The sequence below is a fragment of the Uloborus diversus genome, chromosome 1 (assembly GCF_026930045.1).
Source record: "Uloborus diversus isolate 005 chromosome 1, Udiv.v.3.1, whole genome shotgun sequence".
Taxonomy (NCBI): domain Eukaryota; kingdom Metazoa; phylum Arthropoda; class Arachnida; order Araneae; family Uloboridae; genus Uloborus; species Uloborus diversus.
The window spans coordinates 127346224-127368012 of NC_072731.1; the positions used below are offsets into that span (position 1 = coordinate 127346224).

The 21789-nt window shown below is 32.4% G+C and overlaps 1 protein-coding gene across 4 annotated transcripts in view; it reads right to left on the reverse strand.

Moving 5' to 3' along the window:
- Positions 1-6803: 6803 nt before the first annotated feature.
- The window catches only part of LOC129231960 (NEDD8-conjugating enzyme UBE2F-like), a 28099-nt gene continuing 13113 nt past the window's right edge, over positions 6804-21789 (reverse strand). For all 4 annotated transcript variants that reach the window (XM_054866280.1, XM_054866283.1, XM_054866281.1 and 1 more), the window contains exons 6-8: positions 13422-13480; positions 13283-13345; positions 6804-6960 (exon numbers count right to left, since the gene is read on the reverse strand). In XM_054866280.1, the coding sequence (XP_054722255.1) occupies positions 6907-6960; positions 13283-13345; positions 13422-13480 (176 nt within the window). In that variant the 3' untranslated portion in view covers positions 6804-6906. The remainder of the gene's footprint in view (positions 6961-13282; positions 13346-13421; positions 13481-21789) is intronic.

Below are 21789 nucleotides of genomic sequence, written 5' to 3' on the forward strand. Positions count from 1 at the left end.
GGATACATTCGTCATCATCATCATACATCAAAGAGATAATCAGAGTTGCACGTGGTCCGATAATCGTAAATGTTCTTAAATAAAAGATTAAGATTAGATCAATTGAAGAACAATTTGAAACGAACAAGAAGTAAAGACAATATCTTTACTTCTAATTTGTTTGAAATTGATATTTATATTATTTGTTAAGATTGAAAAAATTATTTTCAAATAATAGAACCGACTTCAAAAAACAAAGAGGGACTAAAAAGTAAAAAATAATTGGTCATACTTACATACGATTTCTTACTCAAACGTATAAATCAAATTTATTTTACAATTCCAGTACAAAAATCAACTAAACTAAACACCCAAACCTAAAATAAACAGATTTTAATTACTTAATGATCAATTATTTTAATACCTAACTGATTAAATACAGTCTCTTAATTTTTAATAACCATTTGAAGTCGGGGCCTCCTATAAACTACTATACCTAACGTAACTGAGAAGGTTTAGTTTTAAAGACTTTCGCGTTTTGCTAAATTAGTGTTTAACTCAGGGTTTGGTGGGTTGTCAGTTACGTTAGGTAGTCGTCAGTTACCACCAAGAGAAACGTTGTTCAAACTACAAAAGGGGCCCTCATACCTGAAATAGCTTAGAGTCCCGTTAAGTCTAAATCCGGCCCTGCTAGTAGAACACGCACTATGACTAATAAATAGAACAGTTCAAAGCTTTGAGAAAAAAGTAATATATGTACCATCAAAATATTTTTTAACACTCAGTTCAACAAATATCAGATCACCAAGGAAATCAAAACACATCTGCTTGTCTGAAATTTGGGCGGAAGTTTTCCAAGCCTATAATGTCCAGGCATAAAAAAAGATTGACATTTCCGTTGTTGCAAGGAAGAAATACGTTTCGAAGCATTACGAAAATCTGTAAAAATCAATCAAAAATTTTCCTGAGATATCAGGTATTTTTTAGCAGTGTAGGTCAACCATAGCGTAATTTTAGACTATGGAGAACAGAAGATGCAGGGAGACAAAACTGAGTTACAGCGCATTGAAAAGGCTTTTTAAATGTTTCAAAATTTTTTTTTTGTTTAGAGAAGGTAGATTTGTATTTATTACGGAGAAGAGAAGGTGATCACCTTTCACCTCATTGGGTACTTAATTTTTAAAATGTCCCCTGAAGCAAAAGGCCTGAAAGAAGCACAGGTCGAAACAATACCTTAAAAACTTTCGTTTTGATGTAGTAAATATGTTAATTGTATCTCATCCATCATTTTCTGACTTTGCCTGCATGCAGCGTGTGATATGACCCTACACAAAACATGCAATTTAGGTCCCCTCAGCCTGCTTTTCCATTTTGTAAAAAAAGTTTTGTGACCGGCTGTTTCTTCTTGATGCAGGTGAACCCTTTTGAAATCATTCTGTTTTCTGTCTAGATCTCTTTTCTCTCTTATTCTAATGAGAAGTGTTTTTGTTTTGAAAATCTTTTGTTCAAAAATATTATCTATTCAAAATAAAACTCGGTTGGTAACTTTCCAGTCAAAAAACAAAATGCGGCCGAATATCAATGTGATAGGTATATTTACGTAGGGGAAAGAATGTTTGCGTTACCTATCGTCCAATATTGTCCTCTTTTTTTTTTCTTCCTAACCGGCATGTTTTCCCAACACAGATAACTTAAATAAACACACATTAGAGTCTTATTATATCATTCTTTGTCCCTTTGTTTAGAATAGGATCTTCCATATTGCCTTGAAAAGTGTTTTGTCTCATTTCATCAAAAATCAAATGAAAATCTGATTATTTGTTTGTTTTGCGATAGCAAAAGAACTAATGAAGCTTCAGACTTCATTTTTGGCTTCAATGAAGGACAATTAAATTTACTGTAACTGTATGTCTAGTTTTTTCTTGTAGAGAAGGAATTTATGTCGCTATTTGGCCTGAAATGTGATCAAAACATTTTTTTTTTCGTCAAAAATGGTCAATTTTTGAAATAAGATATCTCCTAAACTTCTCACTCTTAAACTCTTCACATTTAGTATCAAAAGTTGGATAGTTTAGGAGTTAGAAAAGAAAAACTGAAAAAAAATCCAAAAATTTTGCGAATTACGCAGAAAGCACAGACTGCAAACTTAGGTTTACACTACCCTAACTGACCCAAATAACATATTAAATAAAAGAGTTTAAAAAACTAAAAAAATAAGCTTTAGTAGCAAAATGAACTAAAAAGTTAAAAATAATCATTGGATGACAAGTACAAAGTACTTGACCAAACACTTAATTTTACTGTAATAGAAAAAAGGGTGTGTGTGTGGGGGGGGGGGGGGCTGCCTATTTACATTTTTGCATGGATAACAAGTGGAAGAAATTTAGGACAACTGATAAGAAGTCCTTCACGCTTTTTTTCTATTACAGTAAAATTAAGTGTTTGGTCAATTACTTTATATACTTGTCATCTAAAGATTATTTTTAACTTTTTAGTTCATTTTGCTACTAAAGAGTGTTTTTTTAGTTTTTTAAACTATTATTTTATATTTTACTTTTTAGTTCATTTTGCTACAAATGCGTGTTTTTTTAGTTCTATTATTTCTTTGTACGAGCTATCATTAATGATTCACGAGGGGGGGGGGATTACACAGACTACGCTATAGACATTTTTAGGGAAGAGGGTATTTTAAAGTGGTCTTCTTTGGATGATTCTAATTGGGGTGGGGGGGGGGTGAACTCTTAGAGGGATGGACACCTCCAAGATTGTGGATTTATAATTCTAGTTTTTGTACTCAAATAATCAAAAATTGTTTGTATTTTTTATTTCTGAAAAATATAAAGTCCTTATTACTGTTTTTTTTTTAATTTTAACTAATTGGTTCACTAGGTTGCAGTACGAGTAGTTAACTAATTGAGAAAACTATTTTAAATGTTTATTATATGATTGTTCGTTGTTGGTTTACAAAACTTTTGTTTTTTCAGTGTGCCAAAGTCTATGTCGTTATTTCCATCAAATTATGATTAATTAATTATTTCTTAAATTATTTACAACAATGTCATTGGGAGACTCCGATGAAGTGTCTGAAGTTTGAGGTTTCCCACAACGGGGGGGAGATGTTCGTAATATTGTTAAAATGGAGACATTCGCAATTTCGAAATACAGACATTTAATATATGAATCTGCAGGATATGTAACTACTTGTGAGTTCATTGATGATCCTGTCAAAAGAAGTTTCCTCTTGCAAGAAACAAGAACTGATGTGAAATTCCCCACGGATCCAGCTTAAAAGGCTAAGCTTGCAATAAATTCTAAAAAATTGGATGATCTGAAAAAACTTCTTCGTTACATTCCAGATGAAAAGAAACCATTTTACAATGTAATGGTGACTTGGCCTATTAATATCTCACCAGGATGAAGTTCACTTGGATGATTCATTTTGTTTGTTTTTTTCCTTTATAACTTAATATTTACAAAGTTTAACTTTTTCACTTTTGTAATTTTCAATTAAATAAAGTAATAATTTCTTACTAATTTCAAAAGCTGTTTGCTATTTTTACCCCGATAAATGTCATAAGTTTTAAGAAGGAAATAATTCCAACAACTTTTACCCGATCTATAAAAATGCCAAGTAGTTCCAATACTTTTTTCACCATACCATATAACACTTAACCGAGCTCTCAAACCCCTGTACAAAGCCGGAAGATATTGAATGAAATTTATGAAACTTATACAGTTTCTTTAATTTCAATAAAATTCGATTTTTGGAATTATTCCCTTTTCAAACCTGTCGATTCAATTTTTTTCTTCATATTGTTGGAATTAAGGACAAAATATTGATTTAAATTGGAATAAACTAACAATTATAGTTAATTAATTTTATTTTAGAATATTGTATTGTCATTGGGTCTGAGGTTATGTGCCAAATTTCAAAAGAATACGATTGCAGGAAGTGGGCGTAGTTTAAGTTGCAAGATTCCGTTACAAGATACATACATACAGGTGAAGCTAATAAAAGCGTGTTAATAAAAATGTAGAGTGTGGCCTCAAAATTAAGAACGGATGTCTCCCTTAGAAACAAAAACTCTTACGTATATTATCATAAAACCAACGTATTGAGCGGTTAATGCTTTTTTTAAAAAAATTTTTTGGTAAAAAGTAATTATATATTTTTTAATATCTCGCAATTTATAAAGCTTTGATTAGTTCAATCAAGATTTTAAGAAAAAATAGTTAATGCATACTTAAGTTATGACACAAGCTAAAACTGAACTCTGAAATATGCCTGAACATATGATTTAAAATTCAATCTAATTATAGGTCAAATATTATTGGGAGAGAGAAAAAATAGTTTTTTGTTCTTTCATATCATATAATATTTGGAGTAGGCTTTAGATTAGAGAGTCAATTTCTCATAGGTAGGTGATATAAGTGGTCAAAAGTCAAAATGAATAATGTTATAATCCCTTAACATTTCTTTAATTAAACTCAAAGGGAGATGATTAGAAAGGGATTTAAAAAAAACCACAAATTTATACTAACTCTATACGTATCAATCGCAATTCTTCAACAGTAGCTAATTCAGTCAGCTTAAGTACATAGTAATGGGGAAAAGAAAGATTGCATATGGAGCTATTTTGCGATTATCTTCAAATCTTTGGATACAAAAGATTTTCGAAACTCCAATACCACTGGGAGCCGAAGTTAAATGGCTATCCCCTTTTATCCCCTAACAAATTCATGCCCCTCGATTTTCTTGGAATTAAGAGCCAAAGGCAACCCCTCCGGCAATTCCAAGAAACTCCAGTTCAACATTGGCGAGGAATGCATGTCAGCTGTTCCTAAATGTTCCCTTTTGCGTGTATTATAAGTTCCGTTTCTACGGTTACTTTCTGGGCAGAACATAAAAATCGGTCACGAAGTGAGTTCTTCTCCCTCTAACATCCTTGTTATTACTTCATACTTATCATTTATAGTTTTTCGAAATTTGTTTCAAAAAATTATTTCCACACTGGTAAATTTTGAAGAAAAAAAAAAGTGGACGCCGGATAATTGAATCAGCCATTTTAATGAACCACATCGTCAAAAGCAGAACAAAATCCAGCTTTATTGAATTAGCAGCTTTATCGAATCAGCCACTTTACGAAATCAAAACTGTTTAAAACAAATGTGATTCATATAAGCGGCAGCCACTGTAGGTTAAAAAGCTTTAAATCCAAGTCTCTTTTGGCGCCCGGGATTTGGAATTCTGGGCGATCGCACACACCTTATGCAGATTAAGTTTCTAATCCAAGCTTGCCTTTTCCCCTCTGTATCTATTCTTGTAATTTTTACTATTTAACGTTTTTTCGGTTTGCAATCAGTAAATATGTCTCTAGTGCTTGACTAGAAAGCATCTCTTTGGTTCATCGTTCAGTAATCAAGTATAGCTGCAACGCTCAGTCAATAAGGGCCTATATTTTTGATTCAATATATTAGTGGGTTAAATGTACATAATCTTCCTTCTAAAAATTTTTTACTGTTTTTATTGTGAGCTAGATGGTATTGTCCTGGAATCTTTATTTTTCAAATGCTTAATTTTCTAAGTTTAATTTATATTTTTAATACTTCACTCCTTGCTTAACAAGCTGAAAGACCTCATATTAAAAGTGATGAAGCTCCGATCAATGAAAATGTTCGTAAACAAGAAGTTCTAGAAGTTAAAATTAAATTGGATTTTTTGTTTCAGTGATTAGTTTAAGAATCTTGTTTTTCAATTTTTTTAAGGTACAAGTGCTTACCAAAGTCATAGTTCAGTTTTCCAAAGCAATACATACGGTCTTTTCCCCCTACTTAAATAAAATAACATTAAAAATTCAAACTCATTTCTACACAAATTATGAATGTAAAACAAAAATACAAAGTTTTGAGAAATGGACTTTTTGAAAAATTACTGATAATTTTACTTAATTTACCAGTATATCTTATTCGAAAAATGTAATAAGGAAAAGTACGAAAGAAATACAGTGACATCTCACTTATACGCGACAAAAGGGGACAACAAAATTTTCGTGCACAAGCAGAACTTCCGTTTATGCACTGTAATTTAATAATAATGTAAAATTTGAAGTTGTACATTTTGTCATTTTTTTTTACATTGTACAGCGAATTCGACAAACCTAAAAAATGTTCGGTGATCAGAGCTATAGTCTATGTTCTACGAGGATGCAAAAGATCCTCGATAGGCTACGTCAGTGCTTACCGCTTGACCACGACTTTTAGTGACGTCAACCTTTTCGTACGTAACCCGTTCTCCCCCTCTCAATGTCAATCACAAGACAAAGTCCACTCCCCATTGCACACTTATGTGAAAAAGAACGTGTTCTTGGTAGAATCTCAACAATGGAATAAAGGCGTGTGAATGCATTTCAAGAGACAGAACAAGAAGGGTACAAACCTTTCGATAAGCAAAGCATAAATACGTGATTTAACTAAAATTTGAAAAAATTTTATAGCGCATAAGTGAAATGTGCATTTTAGGTTTCGCGTATAAATGAACAAGAGTTAACATTGTTTTCCTCTATCGCTGGCCGGGCCTGTGAGAAAAACATGCATAAGTGAAAAACGTGTATAACAGAGGTCTCGTATAAGAGACAGATCACTATAATACTTTCATCAAATCATGCACATAAATGAAAAACGCATATAACAGAGGTCCTGTATAAGGGTACACTTTCTGTAATACACTTTCATCAAATCAATGTATACCAGCATGTATCAATAGATACATTTGAATATTTTCTTTGAAAAAAGAAAGCTACAAAAAGAGACAAGTGAAATGCATCATATAAATAAAGTTTATTTTGAATTATTTACGATGAGATAATGATGAACAATTTAGATAATATTTAATACAAATATGTACATAACAGCTAAAATATGCAAATTTCATCTTTTAGCATATCGCTGGACATATTCTTTTACTTTACATTTAAAGCTGTCCTGAAAACAAAAATATTTGTTTAAAGCATAGAAATAATTCAGACTATAAGAATGCAATGTATTACAAAAAGGAAATTATTACAAACAGTTTTGCCACCTTTTCAATTTCAACTGGAGTTAATGTCTGAACATTAAAAAACTAAACTTATGGTTGAGTATACTGACCTAAAAGCTTAGTGAACTTATATAATATTATGAACTATTATCTTTTTATGAACTAAGATCTAACAAAGAAGAAAACTCTTTCCGATGTCATTCAAAAGAGATTTTTTTTTCTGCATCAGATTGAACTTGTTCCAACTTTTTCAATTAATTAGAACAACAGATATAAGGGTTTCTAAATTAGTGAAAGTCCTAGGCTAAACTCAATTCAAGCCTGGAGCTAAAGAGCAAAATATACCAAAACTATATACCACAAATTTGAAAGCGACTTTTCAAATGTACATAAAAGCAATTTCAATATGTTCAGAAGGCCCTTAATCTCTGAAATTTGGGACAAGTTAGTTTGTACCCCAGGGGAGGAGTGCTCTTTAAAGGTTATTTTTTTTTTCAAGAAATGATTTTGTTACATGTATTTTTATCAAGTTCCTTTTGTTTTCGGGTGGAAGAGGGATTTTAATATTTTTCTAAATTTAATGAGCTTTTTATTGAAACTATTTCCTACCAGGAGGGAAGCAGGATTTTTATTTTGTTCTAATTGTTTTGTTTAATCTGCTTAACAGGATCTTTAAATCTTTGCAAACCAAAAAAGATTGTGAAGCAATCTTTGGGGGTTGGTGAGCGGCAACAAGTAGGGAGTAGAGGCCTCTAGCAAAATATTGTCAAATACTTTTTTAGTGGTTGTTGTTATTGATTTATTATTTATTTCTCAAATGCCGGGTCAATTGACCATTAGGTTATTAGACCAATTTTTGTTATTGACGAAGGCTTGATGCTTTCACAGGAGAGTACTTTTATCTAACTAACATGTGGTGTTTTAGGTTATGGCATCACTAATTTAAAAAAAAGTGCTATATTTAATTACAATGTGCAAGCATAATGAAGGTTTTGGTAATGATGTGAACAACGATGAGAATGGATATTTAGAAACATCTACTGATTAACATCAACTGATTACATCTGCTGATTAATTTCCGAGTGTTCCGCATGAAAAACATTTGATATACAACTTGGTGTCATGTTTTGGTAAGGAGTTTTTAAATCTGCAACAAGATTTTTCAATATTTGAATTTTCTTTGCAGTTTGTTGTTAATGTTTGAAATTCTACATGAATGTCTGCACACCATCGTTATGAGATGTAACAGTGGAACTATTTCTTACTATTATCAGACCCTCCCCCAGGATTGGGCGGGAGGGCGCCGCGCCCAACTTGCCGTTTTATCGGTAAAACGGCGCCCTAATTGTCTTTTTGTTCATGAACTAGCATCCTTTGGATTTAAGATTTTTCTTAGGAAAAGGAAGGAGCCAGTGTCCCTTTTCCTTGTTTTCCAACAATGACTTTCTTCTAAGTGAAAACAGCGGACATCCGCCCCTCCCCCTCGCCTCCCAACTAGGATTGCCATTGAGCTGACTATCTAAAGCATGCCTTCCATTATCAGTTACCACAAGGGATAACAAGTGGCCTGCTGGGCATTGTAGAGACTTAACAATGTTCTTCCAAGGACCTTTCTCTTTTGGGAACACTACTGATAAGCCACGGCTGAATTCCCAGAATCACCTCCTTGCTCCTTGCGTTACGCTTTGCATCACCCTTTATTTAATAATGGAGGGCTGTAGCGAAGAATACTGGCTGTCATCCTTCCACCTTATCGCTTCATGACAAGGGAAGTGTTTCTTTGTCTAATTGACATGTATGTTAAGAAAATTCTACTTCTCTTCCAGTCAGATAAACGTTAAGTTAGCCCTGCATTTTATAATCTTTCAATCAAATTCATATTTTTAATAGTGCTTTTCCACTTTGAATTAGAATTAAGTAGGTGCAGCGGAGCGCCACAAATCCACCGACCTAAAATCCGCCAACGTCCAAAATCCGCGCCATTTTTTTTCTGCGCTGCGAATTTAATATTTTTTTTTTTTAATTTTATTTCAGTCTAAAATAATCAAAATCATGATTATTTGCCGAAACAGCTGTTTTAGCGGATAATATGTTCTGTTTTATTATTATGCATTATACGCACGCCGATAATTTTTTGGTCCGAAAAATATGTTTGTATTTTTGCCCAGTTTTCTTCATATTGTGTACTACTCAAAAAATAATAAGAAATATCGAAAACTGAAAGCAGATGCTAAAAGATTGCTGCAGAGTAGCAGCAAAACGCTAATATTTCACGTGAAACGTGGCATCAAAGAGACGCAAAAATATGACAAAAATACAAAGAATTCAGCATGTAAAAGTCAAATGTGGATGATTTTGGACTTTTCAAATGAAAACAAATGACTTTTAACTATTGAAAATAAATACTAAGTGCTTTCAAACTGGTGCTGTTTATTGTTTTTTGTTTCCTTATAGTGGTGGTTACTCCAAGAGCAATTATTACTTTTGGATTTAAAAGTCTTAAGTTACAGCTAGTAACAGCTGAAGGAATTAGTATTCCGCCCCCCCCCCTCTTTATAGTTCATTCTTTGTTTTCCAACTTAGAAATCAAAACTAGAAAATTAAAAAAAAAAAAAAAAGCAGAATGTCCAAATTTTCAGATTATAATAATTTGTTTTACTTATGTATATCTGTTTACAAAACATTATTTAGCCACAGACAGAAACTTTTACTTTATATATTCACTGTTTAGATATTAGTAAGTCAATTGTTTTACTTAAACAAGCCATTCTTGATGAATGAAATTGTTACCAAACGTTTGTGACATCTCAAAGTACTTTGTGGTAACTAATGTAAGTCTAATTCATGTTAAAGTGTGTCGTTGGGGAAAGTTATTATGTACATAATTCATCAAAATCTTAAGAGAAACGTGAGTTAAGCTGTTAGATTTGCATCAATTACCACTCACATGCTCTCAAAACCAGCCTTAGCAAAAATTTGTACTGTTTTCTCTCCTTTTTTTTCTTTCCTTTTTCTTGCAGATGCTAAAAATCCTATGGCTTTTAGTTGCTTTCTTTTTTTAACCCCTCATCTCTTCCCCAATTGCCTCCTTTGAAAATGATTATAAACTATTCAAATGTCCTAGGAAATAATTCATAAATGTTTCCAAGTTTTTATTGTGCGACAGAAAGACATTTGAACCCAGGAATAACAGTAATATCCTATGACTATATTCGCTGATGCTTTGAAGCAGTAATTAACATGCCTTTTAGTTTCGAAAAAGTGCCCTTATCTCAAAAAAGTGCCTTTTTTTTTTGAAAAACAGCACCCTGCCCTTTTTTGATCTTGGGGTAAGCTCTGCTATTATTGTCATTTATTTGGTGTTAATATCTAACTACCAAAGGGCACGACCTTGAGGGTCACAGATCAGGATGAAATTCAGTATTTAGGTCAGTTTGCACTAGATATGAACCCAGGTAAAGGCGTTTGACTGCATACGCCCTAGTTCGTCTTCAACGGGGGTCCAAAGTTGCTTTTTGAGTCCAGAAAAACAATGGTTTACCCTTTGAAATGTAACTTTTTTTTATCCTTTTCTTGCATTTGCATTGCAGTAGGAGCCACTTAAATGAATTCACAACATAGAATAACTCGCCCCTCCCTCTGGTTGTACTGACAAGAGACTCTGAGTGTCTTGGAAAGGTAGATATTGTCCCAAAGTTTCAAACTGCAATAAAAACACTACTGCAATTCTAGAGTCCTGCAAATTAGTGTAGTTCAGATGGCAAAAACTTGAGGGTCATGAATCTGGTACTAGATATGAGCCCAAGTAAAATACTTTGAGTGCACAGGCTGTAGTTCGTTTGGAAGGAGGGTCTAAATTCACTCGTTTGGCTCCGGAGTTGCAATAATGGTTTCTTTGGAATTTGGCACACTATTTGTTCTCCTAACATTTGTCGTGTCTCTTGTTTGTCCAACGTAGGGGCGGTGAAATTATTCTATACAGTGAATGCATTCAATTGGGTGATACTGCAATGCAATATCAAGAAAAGAGGGAAAAAAAAGGTTAATTTCAAAGGAAAAACCATGGTTTTTCTAGAGCTAAACTAGAAACTTTGTACCCCCATTATGGCCGAAATAGGGCCTATGCAGTCAAATCACTTCTTCTGGGCTCATATCTAATGGGTATTGACCTAAATCCAGAATTTTGTCCAGATCCGTGACTCTCAAGATCGTGCTGTTTGGTAGTAAGCTTAATTACAGTTCAATAAAATGAGTAGTACTGGATTAACTTGTTTCTGTAATTATTAAATGACAATATTCAAAAATAAGTCAGCCCTCATTTTATGCCCCCGTTATCATTAGAAACATTAACATTCTCATTGAAAACCACAGTAATATGCTGGATTTATATTACACTTTGAGATAGTAAACCTGAAAATGTATAACTATGTGTTTCTGATTTTAGAGAAAGGGTTCAACTTTTAACTCAATTTACTCAAAAGCAGTGGCGCCGACTCCATGGGGCCTGAGGGGGCCCGAGCCCCCTCAAAAGTATTTTTGAGGGGGCAGAGCCCCCCCGAAAGTATTTTTGAGGGGGCAGAGCCCCCCCAATAAATCAAGAAAAGTATTAGTTATATTATGTTTTCTAAACTCATAAATTTATTTTTTATTTTCCTTGTTTGAAAATAGTTTACCTTGTAAAATACAATCAGTAATGAGTTAAAACAAATAATTATTACGGTAGTAAGCAGGTTAACTGAAAAGGAGTAGTGTGAATAATGATGGTGTTATAGTGCTGCAAGCAGACTTAAAATTTGTCCCAGTGCGCGAACTTACGGGTCAAATCCGTTGCCGGTGGGCAGCGCTGTGGCGAGCTCATCTAAGTGTTGCTGATCTGGAAAAATTATATGAGGATTTGATTTGTATATTAAATGGGAGGCGTGATAGTTTTGAGTACTTTTGGGAATTCTGTTTAAAAGAAAAACCTTCACAAAATGATGATCCTTCGCTTCCTCGGAATCGACGTATACCAAAGTATGAAAACAACGAAGCCAGCTCACCGCATGCTTTCAAAATCCCAAAGGCACTTTACATTGAGGTTTGTGAAATGGTGCAATCTTGCATTATTGGGCGGTTTACATCAACTTGTCTCGCACAGATCATTGCAGTTGAACAAGAGTGCTTGCTTTTATTAAACAGAGGTGAAACAAATTTTGAAAAATCAATTGAGTTTTCAAAAATAACCTAGACATTGAGAGAGTGCGTTTACACTTGAATATGTTAGCCGGTATAACTAATGAAAAAACTGGTCTTAAAAAAAAACATGCGTAAATTAAATTACCTTTTTACGAAAATACTGTGCGTGTTTGTATTTATTTTTTCCTTTTTTCAAAACCAAAAAATATGTGTCAAGCTTGTCGAGTTTTTGGGGTTCTAATGTTGATTATATGACTTTAAAATGCTTTAAAAAAACTTTAAAACTCACTATTTTTCATCTCAAATTTAGAAAATTTCCCCCGGTTACCCCCCTCCCCCCATTTTTTAAAAAGTATGCGTCTCTGGGAATGCCTTTCCATTCAAGTCTAGTGTCCTTCCTACCTTATAATATCAATGCTTAGCTACGGCACTGCACGGCTCCCCATAAAATAGAACAAAAAAATCTCTTACTAAGACAAGTGATATGCTTTAAAAGTTGAACCAGAAAATTTGTAAACCAATTTTTAGATTCTTTTACTTCGAAAACGCCGTGTCACATACTGTTTATTTGTTAAAATTATACACACTAGAAAATATGGCATTTTCAAGGTACAAAAATCTGACCTTTATTTGGAGTGGGGGACCTCCGAGGGATTACATAACACCCTAAACCCCCGGTGATGTCCGCCCCCCCCCAATAATTTTTGCAAGTCGGCGCCCCTGCTCAAAAGTACTGTTTAGTGGTTTGACCCATTTTTGCATAACCTTGTCCATATAACCTATATAATTTATGCTGCTAGTTCAAAGTAAATATTGAATGGATTCATAAAAGAATTGATCATGTAGCAAGTAAGATAAAAAAAAGCAATACTTGAGTTAAAAAACTGAAATTTTCAATGTTGCTATGCATTTTTCTATCCATAGTCATAAACTGGGGATAAGTTTAGGTGGTATGCAAAGTCATTCATATTATCCATAAAATATAGAGAAAATGATAAATTATTTTGGATCATGAGTTCAAAAACTAGGTCGCTCATTTAAAAATCAATCTGATGGCAATTCTGTTTAACTAAAAAAGAAAAAGAGCCTTACTTTATCTTTAGAATAGTGTTCAGCAGCATCTTTGTTCAGGGGATCTTCAAAATTCAAAAGGTCCTGAGAATAAATAATTATTAGTGAACAATAAATAAAGTAAACTTTTCATTTCAAAATAGAAAGATGAAATACTAACAGTAAACAAGGAATTTAAGCCCCAGACAACATCTTTGAGTGTCCTAGTTGGTGCCCAGCCTAGAAAAGAAAAGAAAAAATAATTTAGAATGATAAACAAATAATAGAACAATTTTATCCATAAATAAGATTTTATTTTTATATTTTAAGGTAATATGTGAGTCTGATGCTCCATTTTTCTCATTTTATGAGACAAGGTTTTGTAATTCCGCTACCCATCTTTCTGCGTGCCTTCTCTTCATTTCTTATAAATTTCCAGAAGCATAATTCATACATAAAATTGGAAATATTTTTCAAGCAGTGTTCAAAGATAAAATGAGCAATTTCAAAGACTAGTTTAAACTAATGAAAGCGTGAACCTTTTTTACAATGATGTAATAAAAAGTGTTGATTTGTTTCCATTTCACATAAAAGTTCAACCTTTGGTAAAACCTTTTACACTACACTATAGAAGCTAAAAAATAGATTTTTAATAGTGCAGAGTAAGGATCAAATCGACTATATACGTAAAAATTGAAAACTACTGTTGTACACTCAGTCATCAAAATAAAAAGATACAGATATATTTACAGAATTAATTTTTAAATTTTGCTGTGATATCACTATCAAGATAAAAGCATTTCCCAATGCTCGTATGCTTTATACAAGTCATGATTTTTGAGTCTTTAATGTGCACAAATGTTTGGTTAATACATCGATTTTAGTTCCATGCGAATCAAGAGTGCCAATATTTAAAAATTTAAATCAATCAAATAAAATCAAATTAATTTTTTTATTTGATTGATAAAATAAAATAATAAAATAAAAATTAAAAAAAAATAATTTTAAAAACTATTAAAATAAAACAATAATAATAAGCAGATTTAAGGGGTAGCATATCTTAAATTAGATTCCAGTCCTCTTATATAGAGGGTGTTCCTTTTTAACCTGCAAAACCTCTATTTTTGCAACCGTTAGTTCTAGACGCCAATTACAAAAATGTTCAAAATCGGCTGCAGGGTTAAGATAATGAAAGTTTGAAGCAAAAATAAAAATGAGTCGAAAAATACAAAATTTAACTTTTTATATGGTCCTAGGTCCCCTAACGTAGATTTAGAGAAATAATCTCCATTAAAAACTCATACTGACACAAAAAAATTGAAATTTGTGCGACCAAAACTCGAGGCGATTTTCCAGTTCAAAGCTTTAACCATACAGAAAATGAGATTGGAACTTATCGCTCTTTCAGAAGAATGACAGGTTGTCAAAGTAAACTAGTATGTTGTGGCCATCACGAAACTTTCTTCTATATATTTCTTATGAATTCTGACCCCTTCCCATGCTTGACGAGCAAGCAATATTAACAGAAAAAATAAAATTATGCACACAAAAACCTGACGACTGTCCCAATTTCCGAATTATTGCAAAAGCAAAGCAAAGAGTGAAAATGGAATTAAAAAAAAAAGTTCTTTTAACAGCCTTTCTTGAACTAATTACAAATATTTTATGGGTTAACAAGCATAAAATGGCAACAGTTAAAAATTTTAAATCATTGAGACAATATTTCCAATTACTTCCCAACAAACAAAATCATGCGAAACCCGCAGACAACAGTCTATTACGCATTGCTGCACTAATAAAGCTATTTTTATTGGCAAAAAAAAAAAAAAAAAAAAAAAAATCAGCCCCTCTTGGAGCAATTGGCGCCAAAATTGAACCAACGCTTGTTTACATACAGGTTCATATTTATTACAAATTTCATCTAGAACGTAGCATTACTTCTTGAGATATAGCACTCACAATGGAAAAGAAGGAACCTCCGATTGCACCACCCCCTTTTCAGCTCTTGACACTAGAATAGAATCAGCTCTATTGTACTCTAAGGGCTTGTCGATAAACTTCTGTTTGATTCTGTTCATTATTTCTTGAGATATAGCGGTCACAACTTACAAAACACATTCTATAGCTCAGCCCCCGTTTGAGCTATTGAAACCAAAATGGAATCAGCACCTGTACATGGTAGGGACAACATATATACCATATTTTGTTTGATTCCACAAGTTACTTCCTGGGGAATAGCAGATACACATAACTCAAAAAACGTTCCCCATTGCTCCACCCCCCCCCCTTGGGGAAATTCATGTCAAAAACTAATGGGCACGAGTTCACATAGGGGCACATATGGGTACCAAATTTCATTCGATTTCATGCGATAGTTTTTGCTGTAGAGCGGCCACAAAAAACCAGTCACACACATACAGAGACATTTTCCAAAAATAGTTGAAATCAGGGTTGGTTTTTTTGCCGGCAAAAAGGTATGTTTGCCGGGACAGTGGAAAAAACCATGGCAAAAATGGAAAAAACCGGCAAAAATGGAAAAAATGGCAAAAACCTAATTGCAAATAAAGTAGCATTATATTGTTAATCAAGAAATACTGACAATATAATATAAATAATGCATTTTAATATTTCAGTTATGTCTCTCCATGTTACTTCCAATTTATAAGGTGAAAAATAAATAAAAAACAAATGTTGGGATTGCAAAACTTAAGATTTTAAATGTTTGCTAAAACAATTTTTTCAGAATGAGCCAATTCCTTCGATGAAGGAATTTCAGAATGTTCACTTAAGCTTAGCTAATTAATAAAAATATTGAATTGTAATTATATATATACATATATTTAATTAATCACTTTTTTTTATCCCACTAAAATTTTTAAGCTATTTAATTAATAACAGATTATTTACTTGAATATAGAAAAATATTAACTTTTCCTCACTAAAGATGTAATGCATTTTTTCTCACTTTCTTTGAAAATGGATATAGCCAATTTAAAAAGAAGAAAAAAAAAGCTGATCAATATGTGCATTCCAGAGCTTCCCCTAGGATTAAAAAAGGGCAGGGTGCTGTTTTTCAAAAAAAGGGCACTTTTTCGAAACTAAAAGGCATGTTAATTATAGCTTCAAAGCATCAGTGGATATAGTCGTAGGATATTACTGTTATTCCTGGGTTCAAATGTCTTACTGTCGCAACAAAAAAAACTTTGAAACATTTATGAATTACTTCGTAGGACATTTGAATAGTTTATAATCATTTTCAAAAGAGGCGATTGGGACTAAAAATTGGGGAAGAGGGGGGGGGGGTAAAAGGGGGGTTAAAAAAAGAAAGCAACTAAAAGCCATAGGATTTTTAGCATCTGCAAGAAAAAGGAAAGAAAAAAAAAAGAGAGAAAACAGTACAAAATTTTGCTAAGGCTGGTTTTGAGAGCATGTGAGTGGTAATTGATGCAAATCTAACAGTTTAACATGACACACTTTAACATGAATTAGACTTACATTAGTTACCACAAAATACTTTGAGATGTCACAAACATTTGGTAACAATTTCATTAAGCAAGAATGGCTTGTTTATGTAAAACAATTGATTTACTAATATCTAAACAATGAATATATAAAGTAAAAGTTTCTGCTTGTGGCTAAATAATGTTTTGTAAGCAGATATACATAAGTAAAACAAATTATTATAATCTGAAAATTTGGACATTCTGCTTTTTTTTTTTTAATTTTCTAGTTTTGATTTCTAAATTGGAAAACAAAGAATGAACTATAAAAGAGGGAGGGGGAGGAAAACTAATTCTTTCAGCTGTTACTAGCTGTAACTTAAGACTTTTAAATCCAAAAGTAATAATTGCTCTTGGAGTAACCACCGTAAATAAGGAAACAAAAACCAATAAACAGCACCAGTTTCAAAGCACTTAGTACTTATTTTCAATAATTAAAAGTCATTTGTTTTCATTTGAAATGTCAAAAATCATCCACATTTGACTTTTACATGCTAAATTCTTTTTATTTTTGTCATATTTTTGCGTTTCTTTGATGCCACGTGTCACGCGAAATATTAGCGTTTTGCTGTTAATCTGCAGCAATCTTTTAGCATCTGCTTTCAGTTTTCGATATTTCTTATTATTTTTTGAGTAGTACACAATGTGAAGAAAACTGAGCAAAAATACAAACGTATTTTTCAGATAAAAAAATTATCGGCGTGCGTATAAAGCATAATAATAAAACAGAGCATATTATCCGCTAAAACAGCTGTTTCAGCAAATAATCGTGATTTTGATTAATGTAAACTGATATAAAATTTAAGGAAAAAAAAAGATTAAATTCGCTGTGCAGGAAAAAAAAACGGAAAAAAAATGGCGCGGATTTTGGACGTTGGCGGATTTTAGGTCGGTGGATTTGTGGCGCTCCATTGCATCTACTTAATTCTAATTCAAAATGGAAAAGCACTATTAAAAATATGAATTTGATTGAAAGATTATAAAATGCAGGGCTAACTTAACGTTTATCTGGCTGGAAGAGAAGTAGAGTTTTCTTAACATACATGTCAATTGGACAAAGAAACACTTCCCTTGTCATGAAGCGATAAGGAGGAAGGATGACAGCCAGTATTCTTCGCTACAGCCCTCCATTATTAAATAAAGGGCGATGGGAAGCCTGAAGCAAGGAGCAAGGAAGTGATTCTGGGAATTCAGCAGTGGCTTATCAGTAGTGTTCCCAAAAGTGAAAGTGTCCTTGGAAGAACATTATTAAGTCTCTAGAATGCCCAGTAGGCCACTTTTTATCCCTTGTGGTAACTAATAATGGAAGGCATGCTTAGCTCAATGGCAATCCTAGTTAAGAGGCGAGGGGGAGGGGCGGATGTCCGCTGTTTTCACTTAGAAGAAAGTCATTGTGGGAAAATAATGGAAAGGGACACTGACTCCTTCCTTCTTCTAGTAAAAATCTTAAATCCAAAGGATGCCAGTTCATGAACAAAAAGGCAATTAGGGCGCCGTTTTACCGATAAAACGGCAAGTTGGGCGCGTTCTAAGAATCAAAGGGCAAGTTGGGCGCGGCGCCCTCCCGCCCAATCCTGGGGGAGGGTCTGTGCATTCTATATTCACTCTACTTTTTAGTAATAGTAGCTCACTCTACAGAAAATGGCAAAGCCTTTTATCAATTATCAGTAAGAAGTTACCCCTGTGGGTTTAATGCCAATGTGTTGTTTGGTGTGATAACTCGCATGAATTCTTTGGTATGAGGAAGGAAGTGATTATGAAGATGGTATAGACTATGATGATTTAAGTGATATTTCAATTTAAAGAAATGTGTATTTTGCTTTTTAATTACTTTTATTTCTTTTATTTTATAGTTACATCTTGATTAAGTATACTTTATATAGATATTTAGTATTCTGTAAAAGATGCTATAATAAATAAGCTAATTACATTTTCATTGTAAGTTAATTATTTGTCTTAGATGTTACAAACTGAAATTTTATGTTAATGTTTAAACATTTAAAAGTAAAAATGCTCCATAACTTTAAAAGTAAGTTAAACCTTAAATTTCTTTAACTATAAAAGTAATTAAAATTTTATCAAAATCTTTTCATGCTTTTACTTTTATATAAAAGGGAAAAAACTGTCCATAAGTTGTTAACACAAAATCTATTTTTGCTACTCTGGCAAAAACCTATTTTTGCCAGGTGGTAAAAACCGTGGTTTTTTCCGCCCCCGGCAAAAACTTGCCAACCCTGGTTGAAATGGAGTCAGCACACCTCAAAATGTTTAAATCAGTCGAAATTCCGAATTTGAAAATTTTCATGAAATCAATACTTTTTTCTATACATTAGATATAGAAGAAAGTAAAAAAAAAAAAAAAACAAGGCATTTATATTTTTCATTGCTGTTAAAAAATGCACACATATTAACGCACATTTAAACACTTGTTAACCGCTATATTTCCCCCCAAAAGGTGTAATTGCCAGCAAGCGAAAATGCTGCATTTCATATTTCGGTGTATATTGGTATTAATTTCAAACTTTTTGTGTTGGAATTATTTTCCAATGGAGATTATTTCCCTAAAGATAAGTTAGGAGTAAGATAGTTAAATTTTGTATTTTTTGACTCATATTTTTTTTTACTTCAAACTTTCAATACCTTAAATCTGCATCTGAATTTGAACATTTTTGCAATTGAAATTATGCATCTAGGACTAACGGTTGCAAAAATAGAGGTCTTGCAGGTTAAAATGGAACACCCTGTATAGTAGCAAATTCACTGATCACGTCATGAACAATGAAACTCGTGCCATGGCATGAAAATTTGCTAATATTCTTCGGTAATGTTTGACATGCAGGAAAATGCTTTATTTTGACAAGGCTGAACTGGATCTCAGGGGCGTAGCTAAGGGGGGGTTTTGGGGACAAACCCCCCCCCGAAAAGTTAGTCTCAAAAAAAAGAGAGAAAGAAGAGAGAAGAGAAAGAAAAAAAAGGAAGAAAAGGAAAAAATTCCAAGCGATTATACATATATATATATATATATATCATACTTGCCAACTCTACTGTTTCTAACGGGAGACTCCCATTTTTTGCTTCCATCTCCCGATTTCCCGTTTTTTACAATTTTCTCCCGTTTTTGCAGTTTTTTCAGTCAATCATCAAAAGTTTTATTTTTTTCTCACTAGATGGTACCCTTTTCTTGTCTACCAATGTCAGGGAATAAGATTTTTTCAAATTAATATTTCATTTAGTAAAAATTAATTTTTTGGAAGCTTTCCACATTGTAGGTTCAACAAAGCACGTGCTTTGCCGAAAATTGCAGCAGATTTCAATCCTTTTACATCTTGAAAATATTTCAATTATTTTGAAAGTTTGAAGTTATTTGAACATGTGATACCCTATACCTACTTATTATATATTTTATTTTCATTACATATTGATTTTTTTTTTCGGATTTTAGTAATTAAATTTTTTTAGCTACTTTTTTGGTAGAAACTGGGGAATGTACAAAACCTGAAGGAAATTGACTCCTTTTAATTTGGTTTTTCCTTCACAGTATGTTTTTTTTTTTTTTGCTGCTACCAATTAGCTTGCATCTGCAAAAAATCCTTATTTCACTTTAAATTTAGTATTCATGTTATTTAAAAGCATAATTTAATAATTCTATTGTGAAGATATAACACTGGTGAAGAATCACCTATATACCTCTAGTAGAATCTCCTGTTTTTTTTCCTCGAAGGTTGGCAAGTATGATATTTATATATATTATATATATATATACAGTAGACTCCCGATTATCCGCGAGCGGTTTATCCGCGGGGCGGATTATCCGCGAATCAATCAACAATCACGAACATGTATTTTCGCAGTAAAAAGAGAATTCCAGTGGCTGTTTTTTTTTTGAAAAATTGTAAATTTACACTCAGTTGTTTTTGCTTGATTGATTGATTTGATTTAATTTTATTATTATTATTATTATTATTATTATTATTATTTTTTTGTGCGTTCTTCATCGTACATACACTTGTTTGTTATTGATGTTAAGTTCGGTTGAGCAAAAGTACAAAACATTTACTGTACTCTATATATATTTTCACTGTTTGCAGAAAGTGTTATGCATCAATACAGTTAAGAATTTGAGATAGGACAATTTTTACCTGATTTGTCCCCCATTTTAGTCTTTTTGCGGTTATCCGCGATTTTTATTATCCGCGGCACTTGTGCCACCCAATTCCGCGGATAATCGGGAGTTTACTGTATATATATATATATATTATATATATATATATATATATATATATATTATATATATATATATTATATATATATATATATATATATATATATATATATAATATATATATATATATATATATATATATATATATATATATATATATATAAAAGAAGTAACCCCCCCCGAAAGTCGGGTCTAGCTACGCCACTGCTGGATCTGGTAACTTAACTGTTTGACTGGTAAGACTAATTTTAGGAGAATGAAGCACCGAAAAAGTGGGCAACAATTAACTCTATCTACAGGAGTTTAAGATCAATCCACTGGAGTTATGGCTAAAATTTCACCCATCAAAATATCACCTAACGGGCAATTACTTCACTTAAATGTAGAAGCAATTTTCACCCGTCATACATTGACGGGTGATTTTCTAGTTTCTAAAGTAATTGAAAATCTTACAAGATGCAAAAGGACTGTAATGTCAAACTACTGCATGTCATTTTCAGAGAAGCACAAGCTTAATCTTGCTAAGTTTATAAAATAAGATTTTCATTAAATGAGCAAGTAATTGTGAAAATGAAGTTAAAGTGGAAGTGTTAAATTAGTCAATCTTCAATGCACTAAATTAGATGGTGGGTTTAAAAAAAAAAGCTTCCAGAGACAATTTTATAGAATAAAACGGAGAAAATTGGCAGTAAAAAGATTTCTGACAAGGATATTTAATTTGCCTTTTTAAAAATAAATCACAAAATTCAAATACTGAAGATCCATTTTAACATTGTTCAAGCACTTGAAAATAAAACTTTTATTTCAAGCAGCTTAAGGTTTCTTAA